Genomic DNA, 20,711 nt, shown 5'->3' with positions numbered 1-20,711 from the left:
AAGAGAATAAATCACGACGCCCACATTTACTGAAGAAAGAACGAAAACGACTCGGACGTGTGAGTCGACGCTGAGCGTTCACTTAAAAAACAGACAGAGTGTAACTCGGACTCGGGTCCTTCCCAGAAAAACCCGCAGGGGGTTTGGCTCCACATCAAATCCGTTAAACCCGCGTTCCCTCCCCGACATCACGCTGCTGTTGCTTCATGGAAACAGCTGCTGTTTCTTTTTAATAAGCAGCGCCGGTTTAAGATGGCGCTGGATATAGGAAGAATAAAATCACGTGAAATCCTGTTTGGAGATTCAGGAAACGTGGGAAAAGGTTCTCTGGTCCGATGAGACTGAAACCTCAAAGGCTTCGTGGATTTGGGGGGAAAAAACGAACCCTGCGAAGCATGGTGGTGGTAGCATCGTGTTGAGCTTAGCCACTTTTGAGTCATGGGTTTTATTTTTAATGCGTGGGATTGTTTTTTTGTTTACGCAACCAAACCCTTGATTTACATTTCCAGAACTTTGTCCTGTACTTGTTTGGATCGCTCTTGGGTCTTCGTGATGCTGTTCGATTACAGAAGGTAGGTTCTCTAACAAACTCCGGGTTCTTCCAGGACCCGAGGTGTGTTTATAATGAGATCACATGACGCTTTATTCACACGTAGCGAATTGATTTGGGGGTTTGACTGGGGGGGGGGGGGGATACTTATGCGATCATGACTTTCAGTGTGTTCTATGAGTTGTTTTGTTCAGTTCCAGGTTGTAGCCCTTCGAATCGTTGTAGCCCCATTGCTTGTTAGCCACGTTAGCATCCGGCGCAGAACGAACAACCTCAAACACTAAACGTGATGATCCTATTTCAGGTGAGGACGTCGTGTACGTTTTATTTTAGTCCCGTGTGTTCTGATCGACTTTTGTTTTTTAAGGGACGTGACCGGATTAGATGTCATGTATACACCTCCTACACACACACACACACACACACACTACAACAACGCCTCCCCCCCTTTTTTTTCTGGTTGAGGGAATAAGAGAGTGGTGTTGAAATGTGTGTGAAGCAGATCGGACCTTCGCTCTCAGAACCACCGTCTCGTCCATCAGCGCCAACGGAGTCATGCCCGAGCTGAAGAACTCAGGTAAGACGTCTCTCCCTCTCTCTCCCTCTCTCTCTCTCTCTCTCTCTCTCTCTCTCTCTCTCTCTCGTTTCTTATCTGTCACTCTCTTCCTCCTCTTTTTCTTCTTCACAGTTTAGGAATCACGCCAACGGTCACTCGTTGATATTTTGATCATTTGGTCTCTTAACGAGGTGAAATAAAAATGTTAATGAGACGTTTTTATGAACTTTGGAGCTCCATCAAAATAATTCATACCGATCGTCACGGAGACGAATGCGAAGGCGGTTTCATTTACGAAATACTTTAATCTGAATAAATGGCCTGAATCGATGGGTATAGAACTTTTTTTTTTTTTCCTTCAGAGGGTGTGTGTAATTAATCTGATAACCGTTGTGTAGCAGAGCGCTTATTATTATTATTATTATTATTATTATTATTATTATTATTATTATTATTCAACCTGTAAAACCTTTAGCTTCTTAAGCACTGAAATGCAGCGCATGTTCCTATATAACTTTATTCTGAGAGTTTTTGTTTTTTTTTTAAATACATTTTAACCGACATTTTCCAGCACTAGTAAAACATATTGTATTTATTTTTTGCTAAACTCTAATATTCTGGACTAATCCTAATTTTATTCAGTTCAAATAATTCATTTTTTTCCCCTTATTACATCATCCTGATGTCGCACTAAATGATCAAGCGAACAAACCTAGTTTGTATTTCATTTCTGTATTTGTTTCCTGAGAAGTTTTTTTTTTCCACTTGAAAGAACTTCATTAAAATGAAGTACGTGATGTTTTTACACCATGTTTTTATATAGAATACGATTTATTTTTTTTTAATAAATGTAAACCGCATCAACAAATCCAGAATCGAACAAATTAGAAACAACCCCGACTCAACATGCTCCGCCCTCCTTCACCCTGCCGAGCCAGTATTTGCATACTGGAACGTGATTGGTTCTTAAAGTTTATGACGCAGCAACTCGCTCCATTCTCACGCTTGCACTAGCCTTCACAGTCAAATGAAAAATATATATATATTTGTGCATAATGTATTCATTTAAGAATGTATACGGTGTATTCAGAATTTTCAGACCCCCCCCCCCCCCCCCCCCAAATCTAAACAGGTCTCTAAATGTTAAGCAGGTGAACTTAAATAAGATCCAAATAATATTTTTTTTTAACTCCTAGAGCCCGCCCATATTCTCGCCCTTGCAGACAAAGCTCCGCCCCCAGGAGAACCCCTAAAGCGTTTAAGAGCTAGCGTGACATCACTTTCAAAAGTATTTGGACATTCGGCGGACTGAAAGCCGAATATCGCGTTATGAAGATGTTCAGATCTTCTTGACCAGTCGAACATTTCAGAGTTTCGCCGGTAATAAATGACTCCATCTCGGAAAAGCGCTGGCAGGGTTTATTCCGTCCTCTTAGATTCGCCTGCGTCGGACACGAGTACAGCTCTAAGGTCGCGTGCACCAACGAACATCGCTGCGAAAGAGCGCGCGAAACGATGACGTGCGATTGCGATTTCGCCGATTCGAGAAGTTTTCCGCAAGAAAAAAACGAGCATTTTTACCCGCAAGACTCGGGGAAATCCGGTACGGACCGATTAGACATTATTTATGGAGTGAGTGATGTACAGTAATGAACAGTGTTCATAAGCGTGTTATTAGTGTTGATTTTATGACCGATTTAATGCGCAGCTCGTTGAGATGAGGCTACTGTTTCACTGCTCTCACGTTCCCATGCAACCATCCACATCCTTCATCCTGCCAACACCTTCCTGTCATCGGCCGTCCTCCCTCCCTCCATCTCTCTCTCTCTCTCTCTCTCTCCCTCATTCCACTGGGTCTTCGGTTTCAAATCTCTAACCTCCATTTACGGCCATCTTGGCTCCTCTCTGTCTCGAATCCTCTCCTTCAGCGAAACCTCGACGTTCTTCCAAATTCGAAAAAGGTCACGTCGGTACGTCTCGGATGAGTCACGCCGCTGAAGCTGTGAAACCCGCGTTCTTGTCCGTGCATCTGTCCCCTCACGTGTCAGACGATCGTCCATCAGAGGGCCGCCGCTCAGCATGTGGCTCCTCACCGAGACTTATAGGAGATCATCTCCATCGTGCATCAAGCATCCACAGCGCTATCGCTTCCATTCTGTCGCTATCGCTGAGCCTGGAGTAAATAAAACCCGATCCTGGAGCAGGAATGATGCTGAGCAGGAGCTCTGAGGCCAAAACAAACAGACGGGTTTTGTTTGGAGCTGAAGGACGAGGGGAATGCTGTGAGCCCGGCGCTCTTGTGACGGGAGGCTAAATCGAGCTGGACGTTTAACTGGAGGATTCGTAAACAGAAGCGCTGACAAATGGTGCTGAAGTGAGAGTGTAGTTAGTGTGTTGGAGTCTTAACGAGAAGTGGAAACGTCCAGCCGGAAAACGTTCTCGAGTACTAAACAGTAAAAAGTCAGTTTCATCGTGGAACTGATGAAATGAAGAAATGTCGTGTTTTTATGCGAAAACGAACTTTTTGTGCCACGTGACTCGGATCTAGGGTCATCGCTTTCCTCCTCTCGAACACAGGGTGTGTCCTAAACTTCAACTGATTCCTCCGGCTTCTCTCTCTTCTTTATGTCGCGACTCGGAAAGCGAATTCCCGAAATTCGCAATTTTTAAAATGCAAAGAGAGACGAGAGAGAGCGAGGACACGCGTGACGTATAAATGCCCCACCTCGCCCGAGAAAATTCTCATTACAATAAAATGCTAAGTTCATTTGGCGCCAGTCCTTTTTGTTTCGGCTAAAACGTAAAACAACGTTTAAGCGTGTGATGTGGCTACGCGCGCAAAAATGTTTTACTCGATACGTGAATTCAATAAAGTCGCTGTAAAATGAGTGAATTCAGTGAGTGAGAACGTCTCATTTGTTCTCACATGATTCATTCATTTTCAGGTGATTCTTTTCCATATGATTCACTTTTCAACTGCGATTCTTTTCCACATGGTTAGTTTGTTTTCCACATGATTCACTTTTCAACTGTGATTCAATTAATTGATGTCCACGTGATTTATTTTCGCAGATTCGTTTCCATACGATTCACTTTTCAACTGTGACTCTTTTCCACAATTCATTAATTTTCCACACGATTCACTTTTCAACTGTGACTCTTTTCCACGATTCATTAATTTTCCACACGATTCACTTTTCAACTGTGACTCTTTTCCACGATTCATTAATTTTCCACACGATTCACTTTTCAACTGTGACTCTTTTCCACATGATTCATTAATTTTCCACACGATTCACTTTTCAACTGCGATTCTTTCCACATGATGTATTAATTTTCCACACGATTCACTTTTCAACTGTGACTCTTTTCCACGATTCATTAATTTTCCACACGATTCACTTTTCAACTGTGACTCTTTTCCACATGATTCATTAATTTTCCACACGATTCACTTTTCAACTGCGATTCTTTCCAAATGATGTATTAATTTTCCACACGATTCACTTTTCAACTGTGACTCTTTTCCACATGATTAATTTATTTTCCACATGATTCACTTATTTTCCACATGATTCAGTTATTTTCCACATGATTCACTTTTCAACTGTGATTCTTTTCCACATGATTAATTTATTTTCCACATGATTCACTTTTCAAATGTGATTCTTTTCCACATGATTCATTTATTTTCCACATGATTCACTTTTCAACTGTTGAGTTGAAACTAATGAGTTTCTGTCTGGGTTTTTTTTCCTTCTCTGCCCTTGATCTTCTATTTTGTTCTGTGCGAGCTCTAACGATGGAGGGGGACACGCTGTCAGCGTCCTCAGCCGACCTTCGCGTCCTCCTCCTCCTCTGTCTTCTTCTTCTCCTCTCTCCCTCCTTCACTTTCTCGCCATGGTGATGAAAGAATCCTCTCATCAGCCACTATTTGTGGCCAGTTAATGGAGGCTCAGATGACTCCGAGAGCTGGCGTAGATGTAAAGACGTCTGATTACAGATCGAGTTCCTCATCCGTCCTCGCGTCCATGTGGTGTCTGATTTCTGCAGAAGTGATCTTCACATTCATATCCCGTGTGTGTGTGTAGCTGTTAAGCCACATGAAGAGAGGACAGATTAAAAAATGACCCTGAATTCTGATTGGTCAGGAGGTGTCGATTAAAAATTAAAGGCTGATGTGCTGAAAGTTTTCTTTGAGTAAGCGGACGTTTATTTCACATCTACGGAAGGAGTCTCCAGTGTCAGAGGTAAAGCTGTAACTACAGGAGTTTACACCATGTCATTTCTCGTCTTTTTATTTTGTTTTTGTTTGTTTCTTTTGTCTCATCAACTTCAAGAGAGAGATTAAAAACAGGCCGGTGAGAGAACGACTGTTTATAGCCGCGAGAACGGAAGTGAACTCGTCTCGCAGACTTTCCCCGAGGACTATAAACGGATCAAGAGTACGAGGTGTCGTTCTTTAATAAATGAAAAATCGTAATGGTTGATGAATCGTTGCGGTATACGAGGAATAAAATGATTCACTTTTCAACTGCGATTCTTTTCCTGTATTTTAAAGCACTTACAGTTTAGTTTTGTTTTTAAAAATCTTTTTAAAGCTTGTAGTTTTTAAAGGAAATGATATCTGATGGGTACCGGTACCGGCTGATACTCACAGGTTCGGTAACGGTACCGGCTGTAACTCACGGGTTCGGTACCGGTATCGGCTGATGCTCACGGGTTTGGTACCAGTACCGGCTGATACTTGTGGGTTCGGTGCCAGTATCGGCTGATACTCACGGGTTCGGTAACGGTACCGGCTGATACTCACGGGTTCGGTACCGGTATCGGCTGATGCTCACGGGTTTGGTACCAGTACCGGCTGATACTTGTGGGTTCGGTGCCAGTATCGGCTGATGCTCGCGGGTTCGGTGCCAGTATCGGCTGATGCTCGCGGGTTCGGTACCAGTACCGGCTGATGCTCGCAGGTTTGGTAGCAGTATTGGCTAATGCTCGTGGGTTCGGTACCGGTACCGGCTGATGCTTGCGGGTTCGGTACCGGCTGATGCTCGCGGGTTCGGTACCGGTATCGGCTAATGCTCGCGGTTTTGGTACCGGCTGATGCTCGCGGGTTCGGTACCGGTATCGGCTGATGCTCGCGGGTTCGGTACCGGTATCGGCTGATGCTCGCGGGTTCGGTACCGGTATCGGCTGATGCTCGCAGTTTTGGTACCGGCTGATGCTCGCGGGTTCGGTACCGGTATCGGCTGATGCTCGCGGGTTCGGTACCGGTACCGGCTGATGCTCGCGGGTTCGGTACCGGTATAGATATCAGAAAAGAAATAAAGTGGTATCGAGTCATCTGTAATCTTTAAACGGAGGAATTCAACACATCTCTCTGATGTTCTCTCCACTGCAGGAAGAAAAGGATCGAAGGCTGAAGCCCGGGCAGGTAACCACCTCAACCCGATCATAAATATTCATCATTCAGTAAAATCATCATCATCATCATCATTATCATAATAATAATAATAATAATAATAATAATAATAATAATAAGTAAGCAAGCCACAGTCCGAGGGCTGACGCCGATTCTCTAAAGTCTGTTTAAAAAGCTGATTCATGAGTTTTATCCACATCCTGAAACGTAAAGGAAGCAAAGGTGTTCTTAGACTTCTAATAATCATACATATATATATATATATATATGATCTGACGGATTCTGTAAAAAGGATTAGGATCGGATGGATCTGTTCTGAGCGAGGCTGCACAACCATTCCACCTCAAACGATAGTTCAGATTCAAGCCCCGCCCACTCGCCCCTTATTAACATGTATGCATTCGATACGCCTCGATTTACCCTTGTGCACATCTAATTTACATAACCACACCCTCTTTTTACAGTCGAGGCGTAGAAATAAAACGCAAATGAGCTAAATAAATAAACAAACAAACAAACATGGGTGAAATAGTTTGTTGGGTTTCGATGTGGTGTGTTAAAGCTGTTTAAGAATGAAACCAGATCCAAAACTGACTCGTACACGCCTTCACATGAACTCTACGTGGTTACGTCCTCAACTAATAAACCATCCTTATTTCATATTTTTAAAAAACAACAAATATTTTGTGTTTGTTTTTTGTCTCCGTTACAGAGCAGCCGCCGTATGAAGCGGACATTCCTGAACCCACGACCAGAGCGGAGCTGATTAAATGTACGGCAGAGTTTATTATTATTATTATTATTATTTTCAGTGAACTGCATGCTGATTGGTCTCAAGCTAACACTTGTAGATACCAGTATAACTCGTGGAACGTTAAGAAGTGCTGCTGACGCTGCGAGCGGCCATTTTGATTGGATGTCACTTGGCGAACTCGGGGTCGAGGAGACCGTCCTGAATTCCCAAACAGGAATTTCTGACTCAAGGGGGGCGTTTATTTTTTCTCAGGAGCTTCCCAGCGTGGTTTTGTAGAAGGATTGAGTGCCAGTGACTTTTTTTTTTGTTGTTCTCCACTTTTCTCCTCAGACTGGATCCCTCTCTCTCTGGACGACAGAACGGCCCAGAAGCTGCTCTGGATCTCGGAGGGCGGGGCTAAAGTGTCCAGGATGTCCGAGCAGCCGTGTCCCGTACTGGACCGACCCGAAAGATACGAGCACGCTCCTCAGGTCCGTTTTTCATCCTTTCTTCCTTTTCTTTTCTTTTTAATCGCTCAAACACTTTACAGCTTTACTCGCTGTAGTTACGTACGTAATTATGATCGCTCCACTTTGAGTCTTTGATATAGAAATTACACACGTTATAAATAAATAAATAAATAAATATATATGTATGTATGTATGTATGTAAATGTTTATGAACCAGGATTTTAGGCCGTAGAGTAAAAGCTCAAAACAGGAGAATCTACAGGTTCAGATTAGATTAGATTAGATAATGAACAAGTTTAATTGTTTAAATAATGATATTTATATTCCGGAGATGATGTCCGAGTGCAAGGTATATCCTTTGTTTTGTTTTTTTACATCTACGTATCGTTTTCTCTTAAACTCTAGCGACAGAAATTTGTGGGGGTTTTGTTTTTTGGAAGAAGCCCCGCCCACTTCAATCACATCTAATTAATTAATTATCTAAAATATTGGTACCCTTCATTTATTTTTTAGTTTTTTGATAAACCCGTGTTGCGTTTGCGATCGTTTAAGTTTGTAGCATTTTTGCTTTATTAAACAAAACATTTTCTCGTGCTCCGAAGAGCACCGGAAGACGTTTAAAGAAACAGCACCGAAGAGGAATTGAGAATCTTTTTTTCCCCCCTCCCGTCCAGGTGGTGTGTAAGGACGGTCTTCTGGGTCGCCGTGGTTACTGGGAGGTGGAGTATGAAGGCTGGGTGGTGATCGGCGTGGTGTACGCCAGCAGTGGGCGCAAAGCTAAAGACGGGGCGTGCGGCCTGGGCGAGAACGAGGCGTCGTGGGCCGTGGGCTGGGGCGGATCTCATTACCAAGCCTGGCACGCCGGAGACAGCGTGGAGATCCACGGTAACCGCGGCAACACCATCGGCGTCTACGTGGACCAACCGGCCGGCGTCGTCGCCTTCTACCTGCTGGAGGGAGAGCCGAGAGAGGCGAGACTCCTGCACCGCTACAAAACCTGCTTCACGGACGAGCTCCTGCCCGGAGTCTGGGTGGGACAGAAATCCTCGTGCCGGATCCGAAAGAAAGATTAGCACGGATCCGGATCACGGATAACGCGACCGTGCCGCGGTTTTGTCGAGACGCGACAACGTATAAAATGCGATGATTTACGTCAAGGGCATGACGTTAGAAATCCTCTCCCCTCGTATGTATCCTCCTGTGTGTAGAATGTTCTGGAAAACTTCTTTTATGATCAAAATAAAGTGTGATGTTCCTACCCGGGCTCCGTTCCTCACACGCTGAACTCTGATTGGTCCAGGAGGTGTTTCTCTAACGGCGGATCTGACCGTACTGGGTTTATTTCCAGTTAACGCGCTCCGTCTAAACGATACCGTTTCTATAGTAACGGCTCGTTCACGCAGCTCGTCTAACGTTTACGGAAGGAGTCTCCAGTGTCGGGGAACAGAAGTGTTTGGTTCCTCTTCCTGATGTCTTATGAACTAAACGACGGCGCGTCCTGCCTTTTATCCGTTTATCGTCACGTCAAAAAATGCTTCCGGCTCCACGTCCCGGCGCCGGAGACTCCTTCCCGTATTCCGTAAATGTTCACCACAAACTATGAAGGAGCGGTTACTATAGAAACGATAACGTAGTAACGATTTCGATCTGCGGTACTTCGTAGAAAAAGGTCTCGACCCCTCCGGACCAATCAGAATCGAGCACGCCCGTACCCTCAACACCGAAGAAACTGCGATATACACTTTTTTTTTTTTTTTTTTTTGGTTCAACAACAAATGATCAGTTTTATTCAAAACATTTGTTTAAACACTGAACACATGGTGTGAAATGTGCAAGACTGACATCATCATCATCATCATCATCTTCAGTCAGAACACAGATGTTGCACTACACCGTCGTCGTTTTAGCGCGAAAGTCCCCTCGGAACCCGGAGCGTAGTGTCGCTTTCTACAGAACGTAGTGTTTATTAACCTCCACGAGCTCCTTTAGCTCTCCTTCGATATCGGCGTGTAAATTAGCTTCATACGGCATCGGCTCCGGCCGGTTCTCTTAGTGTTGCTCACGTACGACGGCTCGAAAGGTCACGTGACCGGAAGCAAGGCGTGGACAATGAGGCCGACCTGAAATCCAGTTTAGTTTAGCGACAGAACTGCTAACAACGAAGCAAGCAAACATCCAGCTAGCATTACACGATTGTTTTTTTTTTTTTTTGTGCTAAACGGTATTCACTGCTAGTTATATTAGCGTGCGAGTTCACTACTCGTGCTGCGATCCGAACAGGAACAGGTTAGAATCAAAGTCGCCGACTGTCCGATTTTCTTTTTTCTCGTCTTTTTTTTTTCTTTTAGCCAGAAGCACAAGCGGAAGTCAGCACCCCGTGCTTACATCTACGTCAGACGCTCGTCCTAAAGATTTCGACAGACCGGATCTCGGATTAAGCTCGCTACGTTACGCAAAACACGTTCGGGTAGGAAAAAGGCATCGGGAAAATATTCATATCGTACCCGAGTTCACAAGGACGATTCAGGATGGAAAAACAAAACAAAACGTGTCTATATGCGTTTGCTGATTTATTGTGGGCGGAGACTGAAATTAAAGCCCCACCCCCAATACAGTCTATAATTAACTGACAGTTATGAATAAATATGTATGTCCCCCCCCCCCCCCCCCCCCCCCCCCCGCGATCCCCGGAATAAAGAGTGGGGCGATATGTCAGTAAATATCACACTGCGGATGCTTGAAGATGATTTGACGATACAGATATGAGCAGCATGATATAAAAGAAACGATTTAAAAACGTTACTTTTTCTTAAAAAAAGCAACAAAAAAAAAAAAGAAGAAGGGAAAATAAAATCCGAACTTGTTAAACCACCAGTGCGCAGCGATACCAATAACACGTAAAGGAGTAATGATATAACGGTAATGACGTATCGCGGTATCGATATCGTATCGTCGTATCGCCGAGCTCGACCTCTTCAGCGGAACGGAAATGAACACCGGAGCGGATCTTAAAAACATCCTTGTGAACGCAACTTTTCTTTCTTTCTTTCTTTCTTTACCCCCCCCCAAGCATCAGCGTGGTCTCCACTTGGTCTTTCCTTTTGCCTCGTTTAAAAAAAAAAAAAAAAAAGAAAAAAAAAAAAGAGAGAGAACTTTAGTAAAGATTTCCGTCACGTTAATTGTTGAAATCTGTCTAAAAAAATAACAGGTCCGGGTCGTATTTACATCCCAGTTCATTTTCACACACACACACGTCTCGTCTCACGTCACGTCTCTCAATTCGTTTCTTACTCACACACACACACACACACTCACACACACACGTCCATCATCAGTGCTTGAGGGAGAAGTCGCCCGTGTTGAGTCGAGGTCGAGGCAGCGCTCCGAACATCTCCGTTCCGTCGGTGGCCGCCGGAGTTAAAAGAGCCTTCATGCTGGCGGCGATGTGATCGAGATCCGCACAGCCGGCCTGCTAACACACACACACACGCACACACACACGCGCACACGCGATATAACAAAGCAGGCTTTCATCTAGTTCCTCTGAATTTCACTCAAGTCTGAAGAAAAGCTCGTCAAATCGGCCTGTCAATCAAAACAGCTCATTAGAATATTAGGCCACACCCATTAGACAGACCTGATCACTTAGTACTCACTTATTATTATACAGTATATATATATATATATATATATATATATATATATATATATATATATATATATATTATAGATATAATAATAATATATATATATATATATTATCTTACATTATACGAGTCTAAATAACGTCCACTTCTGTCTTTTGTAGCTCGTACAGGCCGATTAACCGATTTGTAGAATATGGATTATTGTGGATTATTGATGAGGTGCTGCAGCTCTAAACAGAACCGTGAGCTACAGTCATCATGAGGAACGAACCGGACGTGAACGCGGAGGAAAACGAGCGTGTGTAAGTACACCGAGAGCTCACCCGCTCTCCGCTGTGAGAGTCGCCCTGCGCTGACCGGTTGTTCCTGTAGCCCCACACGGGCACCGAGACGGGCAGCGAGCGCGCCAGAGCCGTGGGGTGAGGCGGCCGGGACAGAGCCGAGTGACCCATGGCCAGGCCTCGAGGAGGAGGAGGAGCTTCCTCACTCAGAGAACCTGAACACACGAACATCATCGTCATCATCATCAGTAAAACTGCCTCAGTCTGACCTCTAGTGGTGAAATGTTACAATGACAAGCAGCTGGGTAAAGATGTTCTGAGCTCTGTGGTTATAGAACCCTCAGGAGCACTCGGTCAGAGACACACTGAGGAATACACACTCACCGTCAGTGCTTTCCTCTTCTCCGTCCGACTCGAAAAACGGCTCACAGTCGTGAGACAGAGAATCCTCGTCCATGGAGAACACACCTGAGAGAAAGACAGGAACAAACAGAGTGAGGGGGGGGGGGGGGGGGGGAGGAAGAGAAGATAGTGAGAGAGAGCGATAGGAAGAGAAGATACATTGAGAGAGAGAGAGAGAAGATAACGTGAGAGAGAGAGGGGGGAGAAAAGAGAGAGACAGGGAGGGGGAAGAAAAGAAAGAGAAGATAGTGAGAGAGAGGGGGGAGAAGCGAGAGGAAGAGAAGATCAATTGAGTGAGAGAGTGAGATAGAGAGAGAAGATAAAGTGAGAGAGAGAACGAGATAGAGAGAGAAGATAAAGTGAGAGAAGGTAAAGTGGGAGAGAAAGAGATAAAAATAGAGAGAAAGAGGAAGAGAGAGATAGTGAGAGATTTCAACACCTCTTAATTTAATCTAAACAGAGTTATCCACAGCCGTGCTTCCAAAACACAAATAAATAAATATGAAACCATGACTGAGCTGGACGCAGTCCCGAACAGAAGAACGTTCTCCTCAACAGAACATAAAACAGGTTTAAAACACCACACGCTCGTGAACTCCGACATTATTTATAATCTTACCCAAGTCCAAACCAACTTTCAATCTGTCTTTCATCAAGTCCAAGTCCAAGTCTTTTTCTGGTCGTTTCAGTCGTATACAGCTGGTACAGTCCACAGTGAAATGACAACGTTCCTCCAGGACCACGCTGTTACATACACCACCACACTAACCACATGACACGACACGCAACTCGATAACACCTACACGCGCTTACACGCTCTCACACAAAGTGCAGACTGTTCTGACAAAAAAACAGTGTTTACATCAACATCTGAGGACTTTTCCATCTGATTCCTTCTACTGTTTACAAGTTTAATGAGCGCTTCAGGTCCGGGGGAAAGTTTACTCCCGAAAGAGCTGGTCGTAATCTGTGTAGGAGAGGCTCGATGGGCAGGGAGTACAACATGCCAGATAATGAACAGCCTCGCCTGACTCCCTTCTGAACCTTAAACCACCGCTGACCTTTAAAGCAGTCTCGATGTCACGATCCCGTTTATGAGACCAGAGCAGAACCCGGACTCATCGAGCAAATCAGGGGTGTCCGATCTCATCCGGAAAGCGCCGGTGCGGGTTTTCGTTCCGACCGAGCGGGAGCGGCTCTTTCCGCAGGAGGTGGGACGATCGTTCGCCTCGGTTCGTTTAACGAGACGTCTCCGAGTGCTGTTCTGAACCGTGCGGTTCTGCGTGGTCGCTATCCGGGAGCAGGTATCCGTCTTCACTACAAGCACTAATGACTCTGTTTAGGGTGTGTAAGAACACCACCGTTTCTGGGCCTACAGGTCGAGCGTACACGTCGATGAAAATCGAGCTTGTGTTTTTAACAAGCCCGACCCTCGAGGATGTCCTCAGTAACACGAGAGATCTCAACCGCCGTTTCTGCTCTGACCAGAACTTCCTCATCCCGTCCCTTCTTCCAGGAAGTTTCATGCTCAGCTCAGCGGTTCTTGGATCAGGTGGTAGAGCGGGTTGTCCGTTATTCGTAGGGTCGGCGGTTCGATTCCCGGCCCACGTGACTCCACATACCGAAGTGTCCTTGGGCAAGACACCGAACCCCGCGTCGCTCCCGATGGCAAGTTAGCGCCTTGCATGGCGGCTCTGCTCGCACTGGTGTGCGAGTGTGTGTGAATGAGACACAGTGTAAAGCGCTTTGTAGAACCATTAAGGTTAAAGTGCTATATAAATGCCAACCGTATACCGTTTCATTTTGTACCCTTAAACACACTGAAAAGGGACGCTCTCTTCACATCACATCCTCTCTGGCACCATTAATGTTGTTCAAAACTTAGCGACTTTCCAAATATCTCCAGTACTGTCCTGTAAGCGCGAGGTCTCGCTTTCCCGCTGCACTCACACTCTGTCTGCGAGCTCTAAAGCTCTCGTCCCCTAAAAGACACGGCGTGTTTATGGTGAGGAGATTTACAGCTGATGGGAATCATCTTTATTGGAGACAGTTTTCCGTTTCGCTCCAGCTCTTTTTCCAAAAGCTCATTCTTTTAGAAACGGTGTACATTCCACATATTGACCTTTCTAGCAGGACTTACAAGGGACAAACCTGATACGTAGGAACCTTTCATCACTGTTCCGTCCACAAGAAGCTGATTTACTTTATCCATCTGGTCTAGAAAAATCACGACGGCATTATTCGCTTCAACAGCGCCGCCGACCGCTAGACTACACTCTCCACCGAGCACCGGCAGGAACGGCCTGTCGGCGCGTCAGATTCTGAAAGGTACGACGTTCACCTGCGGCCAGGTGATCAGAATAAACCCCCACCTGAAGAACAAAGACCAGAAAACTCACAAGCTTCAACACACTCACTCCCAACCCTCACTCAGAAAGAGAAAAGAGAGTAAAAGAGAATAAATATTAGTCAGGGAAAGACAAACGCTCTCACACATGCAGCTCTCACGCTTACCACACCCACTCCCAGCATACACCACACAGAGAGAGAGAGAGAGAGAGAGAGAGAGAGAGAGCGCAAGAGAAAGGGGAAGAGAAGAAAGTGAGAGTGAGGGGAAGAGAAGAAAGTGAGGGAGAGAGGGGAAGAGAAGTGAGAGAGAGAGAGAGAGAGAGAGGGAGTGTGAGGGGAAGAGAAGAAAGTGAGAGAGAGGGGGGAGAGAAAGTGAGAGAGAGAGAGAGAGAGTGAGAGAGAGGGGGGGGGGAGAAAGTGAGAGGGGGGGAAGAAAGTGAGAGAGAGAGAGTGAGGGGGGGGAAGAAAGTGAGAGAGCGAGAGAGAGAGAGAGGGGGGGGGAGAAAGTGAGAGAGAGAGAGAGAAAGAGGGGGGGGAGAAGAAAGTGAGAGAGAGGGGGGGGGGGGAGAGAAGAAAGTGAGAGAGAGAGGGGGGGAGAAAGTGAGTGAGAGAGAGAGAGAGGGGGGGGGGAGAAAGTGAGAGGGGGGGGAGAAAGTGAGAGAGAGAGGGGGGAGAGAAAGTGAGAGAGAGAGAGAGAGAGAGGGGGGGGAAGAAAGTGAGGGGGGGGAGAAGAAAGTGTGAGAGAGAGAGTGAGGGGGGGGGAGAAAGTGAGAGAGAGAGAGGGGGGAGAGAAAGTGAGAGAGAGAGAGAGAGTGAGAGAGAGAGAGAGAGGGGGGGGAGAAAGTGAGAGAGAGAGAGAGGGGGGAGAGAAAGTGAGAGAGAGAGAGAGAGAGTGAGAGAGAGAGAGGGGGGGAAGAAAGTGGGGGGGGGAAGAAAGTGGGGGGGGAGAAGAAAGTGAGAGAGAGAGAGTGGGGGGGGGAGAAAGTGAGAGAGCGAGAGAGAGAGAGAGAGAGGGGGGGGGGGGGGAGAAGATAAAGTGAGAGACATTTTGACTTTTTAAGATGCCTTTAATGCATCAGTTTTGGTATATTTACATTTTTTTTCAGACCCCATCAGACCCCCCACCCACACCTGCACCCACATATCCACCCACACCTCCACCTATACCTCCACCCACAACTCCACCCACACCTCCACCTCCACCCACAACTCCACCCACACCTCCACCTCCACCTCCATCCACACCTCTACCCACACCTCCACCTCTACCCACACCTCCACCTCCACACCTCCACCCACAACTCCACCTCCACCCACACCTCCACCCACACCTCCACCCACACCTCCACCCAGGAACCCCAGACCCCTTCAGTCCTACTGTAAGTCCGTTATATTGTAATGTGTCCACAGTGCTGTTCATATTAAAGCTGATGTCCATGTCCTCAGTCTGAAGCGTCTCCGTGGTGACGGCACACTCAGGTGTTCATTTCTTGTTGTTGTGTAGATGTGATGAATGTCGTTCTGTCAGGGAAGCAGTCAGTCGGTGAGATATTAGGTTTTCCTGTAGTCAGTTCTAGAACCCGGTTGCTGTGTTCTGCGGTGTAGAGCGGTTCAGGTTGCTCTGGACAGTTGAAGGTGTGGGGTTGATCTGAGGTGACCTCTTCCTCCTCCATGTCTGTGAGCGGTTCCTCTGGTTCTCCTGCATCACAACACTGTGCTGTGGCTGTGTGGACGATTCCTCCACCTCGTCCCTCTCCTCTCCTGTTGTTTCCGGCTCAGCTTTATTGTTCTGGATGTTCTCGTTTTGTTGTGCGGAGTCACCCGCTCTGACGCTGGTAGCGGTGTGGGGTTGTCTATTAATCCTGTCTGCTGTGTTGGTTTCAGTGTTAGCGTCGCCGTGGGTGTCGGTGCGATCACGGAGTGCTGCGTTTGTTTCAGTGGTGGTGGTGGTGTGTTCCTCACTGACCTGTTCCAGCCGTGACCTCGGTGTGTCGTTACCCCCTCTGCCCCAGGCTCCTGTTCTCCGGTGTGTCCCCGCTGGCTGTCTCCGCGCTGCTGCTGTTGCTGCTGCTGCACCCCGGCCGTGTCTCCCCCGGAGCTCCCCGGCTGCACCGCTCTGCGTGGGCAGCTCAGCCGTCTATGCCCGATCTCCCCACACCCAAAACACCTCAGGTGTTCGGTGGTGGCGAAGACGGTGTAGCTGCGGTCGCCGTGTTTACACTTGAAGTTCACGTCCAGTGTTTGTTCTCGGTTGTTTATAAGCATATACACCTGTCTGCCTAAAGACAGGACGTGTGTCACCGCGGAGTTTCTACAGCCGAGCGGAATATCCGTCATGGGGCTTTCCGAAGCGGAAGCTCCTTCGTTATCATCTCATCTTTAATAAAGGGGGGCACGTTGGAAATAACGACCCGCGTCACAGGGAGGCGGAGTCGATGTTCTCGCACCCCATCTGCTCTCCCGCCGCTAGCAGAACCTCCTCCACCTGTTCTCCATTCTCCGGCACACACCTGACGGAGAATGGTGGTCTCCTGGTGGAGAGACAGCGTCCCGCTCACGCTCACCCACTCTCACCCTTCACCGGCTACTGATGCTCACATAACAACATCCAATAATTATATGAAAGAAAAGAAAAAAAGACACTCGCAGAAAACTCCGACAAGATGCCAAACCGCTCTCGCGCCACACTCACTCCCTCACTCACTCCTCCACCGCACATGCGCAGAGAGAGAGAGAGAGAGACAGAGAGAGAGAGGATAAAGTGAGAGAGAGAGAGAGAGAGGATAAAGTGAGGGAGGGAGGGAGAGAGAGAGAGAGAGAGAGAGAGAGAGAGAGAGAGAGAGAGAGAGAGAGAGGATAAAGTGAGGGAGGGAGGGAGAGAGAGAGAGAGAGAGAGAGGATAAAGTGAGGGAGGGAGGGAGGGAGAGAGAGAGAGGATAAAGTGAGGGAAGGGGAGAGAGAGAGAGAGAGGATAAAGTGAGAGAGAGAGAGGATAAAGTGAGAGGGATAGAGAGAGAGACCAATAGAAAGACAGACAGAGGGAGAGAGATGAAAGAGGATGTGATGAGAGACAGAATGAACGATAAAAGGAAGATTGAAAAAAATAAACCTCAAATGTAAACACATACACGCACCCACACACACGCACACACACACACACCTGTTGACTCATTGAGATTGCGTCTGCGTCCGTCCATATCGTCCTCCTCTCCGTCCTCCTCCTCTTCCTCCTCCAGGTCCACGATGCCGGCCCTCTCCCTCGCTCTCTCCACCTCCTCCAGAGCCGCTCTGTCTCTCTCTCTCCCTCCGTTCCCCTGCTGTGCCGAGGGCAGGACGCTGACCGCCGCTGCACTGTAGATGGACGGGTAGCTCTGAGAGTACATTCTCAACCCGGGACTGACCGAGCCCGACCCCCCGTCACCCACCGACGTCTGAGGAGGAGGAGGAGTTAAAACAGTCTTCTTTAATCCTTATACAGAGTTTAAAGTTCAGTGATGACATCATCATTAATTCAATTATTCATACATTTAACTAAGAACTAATCAGCAATACAATCAAATATAAACAAACAAATAAAAACTTAACCAAACGAACTAGCTAAGATAAATCAAGATAAAAACGAACCGATAGAAACATAAATAAATGTATAAATAAATAAACACGGATATTTTTAAAGAGACGAGATGCGAAAAGATAAAAATGAGGTTAATATCAGCGCTAAAGAATTGTTTACGTTTAAAACATTTTTGAATATTTAATATAAAGTAATACATTTTTTATTTTTTAATTGTTCAGGAATTTGACAGAACGCTAGGAAGTACGACATGACGTCTCATTCACGCTACGAGCTACTAACCGGCCTCTCAGACGGAATGTCCACGGCCAATTTGGCCCCGCCCTCTCCTGGGGCGAGGCGGGCGTGTCTCTGCGCCGTCAGCACGGTGGTGGAATGGAGCACGCCGATGTCGTCCAGGTATCGGAGCGCCGCCTCGGCGAGCGCCCCTTGACCCCACACGTGATAGCCGTAATCCCACTTCCTGCTTCCCGCTGGCACGGCTCCACCCCCTTCTCTCTTTTTCGCGGCGTCTCCCTCGGCGCCGGACGGGAGAAACTTCTTGCAGGCGGTCAGGATGGCCAGGTCGCATCCCGACTTCTGGCTGTACGCATCGGCGGCGGCGAGCAGGGCCAGCCAGCTCTCCTGGTGGTTATCCGGGATGTCCAGCTCGGAGGTTTTGGAGACAGAGGCCATGACGAAGCGTCAGATAACGACGGGCGCTCGTATCGCATCAAACAGGACGCAGAGGCGATCCGGGTGTAGTGCGTCGCGATTAGGCCGTGTACGCGTCAGCTTCTAGGTGACGAGTAGAGCTCGGTTTAGGTTGAGACGAGACGAGACGAGACGCTTGCTGCTGCTGATGATGATGATGATGTCATCTGGGAACAAAACAAGAGCGTGTGAATAAGTGACGCCCGGTAACATCGTCAGCTCGGATGCGAAAACACAACCCGCTCCTACTGGGAGAGTTTGATCACGTGCCCCGCTAATAAACTCATCCCTTCCGAATAGGGCTTTCTTCTCTCCACTACACTCCTATTCCTGACCAATGAGCTCACGAGGTCACGTGACACAAACATGGCGGCCACCACTGCACATTACAGCAGCTGTCCATCTGCTGTGCTGCAATTTATGTAGGAGGATAAATCAAAACAAAGACAACAAATCAGACGGTTATATAAATAAGGATGGTTCTGATCACCGAGTGCAGCTTTAATCCATGTCGGATTTGTTCTCCTTTAGATTTTATCCAAACACAACTACTTTCAAACTATCAGGGTGTGTGGTTAAATCAGTGTTTTGACCATCATTGCTTCTATAATCCTCGTGCACTGCATAGTTATTTACGCATGATCTGATCCTGGAGATTTACAACTAGCTCATGAGTTGCATCAGATTCACGTGCAGGAAACGAAGAGATGAATTCAGGAGCAGAACTGAGACACTAACGTGTGCGTGTTATCACGTGTTATCACGTCTGTTTATCAGTGTCACGTCGTGCACACCCGAAATCCGTGGTCCTTCATCTTTCCTGCTGCTAAACACGCTTTACAGAAGCACGAGGCGATTTCAAACAAACAAACAAACAAACATCCGAGCTAGCTAGCGTTCTGCTTACTCTCTATGCTAAGCTAGCTGAAGCGCTGCACATTTAGCTAACCCTTTAAACGGCTTTATTTAATAAAAGGATCAAACTTCAGCCTCTTTACTTACACACTCGAAATTCTTTCAACTTTGTTTTTTGTTTAATTTTATATGAATATTTTTGTTCTCCTCGGTCTCTCTCTGCCTGAGACTGGCCGCGCGCAGCTGTTTACAGCAAGACGGGCACGCGCATACCACGCGCGCGACACAGAGAGAAGAGCTTGAACGCTCGTGCACGCGCGCGACACGACGGAAAGGTGTCAGTAGTCAATGTTTTTTGTTGTTGTTGTTTATTTGTTTGTTTTTTTTACTATCTTTAAATTTACTAGTATAAATAATGTGTATATATATATATATATATATATATAGTTTGTGTTTGGATTGGCCTCTTGTCAGTCATTTTATAGCCACGCCCCTTCACGTCGTTATAAATCAGTCTGAGGAGTAGTTGCATGTTTATGCTGTGTTGAAGTTGCAGTTTGTGATTCTCCACCTGCAGCCGGTAAATCCCACCGAGAACACACTCCCTCAGCCTGAAACCTGGGGTAATCTCAACTTCCGGTTCCTTCCCTGTTTATGGAGCAGAACAGAACCGGTCACTCAGTCCTGTAACTGTACAGGTGCTGCTGAAGTGTGTTTACAGGGGCTTTTCATGCGGATAAAAGATAGGCTTTTGTGAAGGCGTCCTTCCTTCCTTCCTTCCTCCATTCCTTCCTTCCTCCATTCCTTCCTTCCTCACTTTTTCCTCCCTCCCTTCCTTCCTCCCTTCCTTCCTCACTTTTTACCTTCCTTCCTCCTTTCCTCCCCACTCACTTTTTTCCTTCCTCACTTTTTACCTCCCTCCCTTCCTTCCTCACTTTTTACATCCCTCCCTTCCTTCCTCACTTTTTACCTCCCTCCCTCCCTTCCTTCCTCACTTTTTACCTCCCTCCCTCCCTTCCTTCCTCACTTTTTACCTTCCTTCCTCCTTTCCTCCCCACTCACTTTTTTCCTTCCTCACTTTTTTCTTTCCTTCCCCCCTCCATCTTTTTGTTTCCTTTCTTCTCCTCTCTTCATTCATTTTTTTCAAATATTTGGAGTTCCCATCCTTTGTTCCCTTCC

General features: G+C 46.7%; 2 protein-coding genes across 4 annotated transcripts; one reads left to right on the top strand and one right to left on the bottom strand.

The window, feature by feature from the left end:
• The first annotated feature begins 986 nt into the window (after nucleotides 1-986).
• Nucleotides 987-8,989, top strand: zgc:195001 (uncharacterized protein LOC567531 homolog). 2 transcript variants are annotated; one of them, XM_017485418.3, is made up of 5 exons: nucleotides 1,046-1,127; nucleotides 6,508-6,540; nucleotides 7,241-7,300; nucleotides 7,613-7,752; nucleotides 8,406-8,989. In XM_017485418.3, exons 1-5 carry the CDS (start codon nucleotides 1,106-1,108, stop codon nucleotides 8,802-8,804), a joined length of 654 nt encoding a protein of 217 aa, XP_017340907.3. In that variant the 5' UTR covers nucleotides 1,046-1,105; the 3' UTR covers nucleotides 8,805-8,989. The 2 variants fall into 2 exon arrangements, with proteins under 2 accessions (XP_053534105.1, XP_017340907.3); XM_053678130.1 differs by lacking the exon at nucleotides 6,508-6,540 and having other exon boundaries at nucleotides 987-1,127.
• Nucleotides 8,990-10,511: 1,522 nt separating this feature from the next.
• On the bottom strand, nucleotides 10,512-19,836 carry akt1s1 (AKT1 substrate 1 (proline-rich)). 2 transcript variants are annotated; one of them, XM_017496229.3, is made up of 6 exons: nucleotides 19,680-19,836; nucleotides 18,267-18,844; nucleotides 17,571-17,841; nucleotides 12,044-12,127; nucleotides 11,702-11,874; nucleotides 10,512-11,203 (listed from the first exon to the last, which is right to left on the bottom strand). In XM_017496229.3, the coding sequence occupies exons 2-6, from the start codon at nucleotides 18,657-18,659 to the stop codon at nucleotides 11,063-11,065; spliced, it is 1,062 nt and encodes a 353-aa protein (XP_017351718.1). In that variant the 5' UTR covers nucleotides 18,660-18,844; nucleotides 19,680-19,836; the 3' UTR covers nucleotides 10,512-11,062. The 2 variants fall into 2 exon arrangements, with proteins under 2 accessions (XP_017351718.1, XP_017351728.1); XM_017496239.3 differs by having other exon boundaries at nucleotides 10,512-11,200.
• Between the last annotated feature and the right edge of the window lie 875 nt (nucleotides 19,837-20,711).

The sequence above is a fragment of the Ictalurus punctatus genome, chromosome 2 (assembly GCF_001660625.3).
Source record: "Ictalurus punctatus breed USDA103 chromosome 2, Coco_2.0, whole genome shotgun sequence".
NCBI classification, from domain to species: Eukaryota; Metazoa; Chordata; class Actinopteri; order Siluriformes; family Ictaluridae; genus Ictalurus; species Ictalurus punctatus.
The sequence above is the reverse complement of the archived record's forward strand: the minus strand, read 5'-3'. Positions and strand labels throughout refer to the sequence as shown.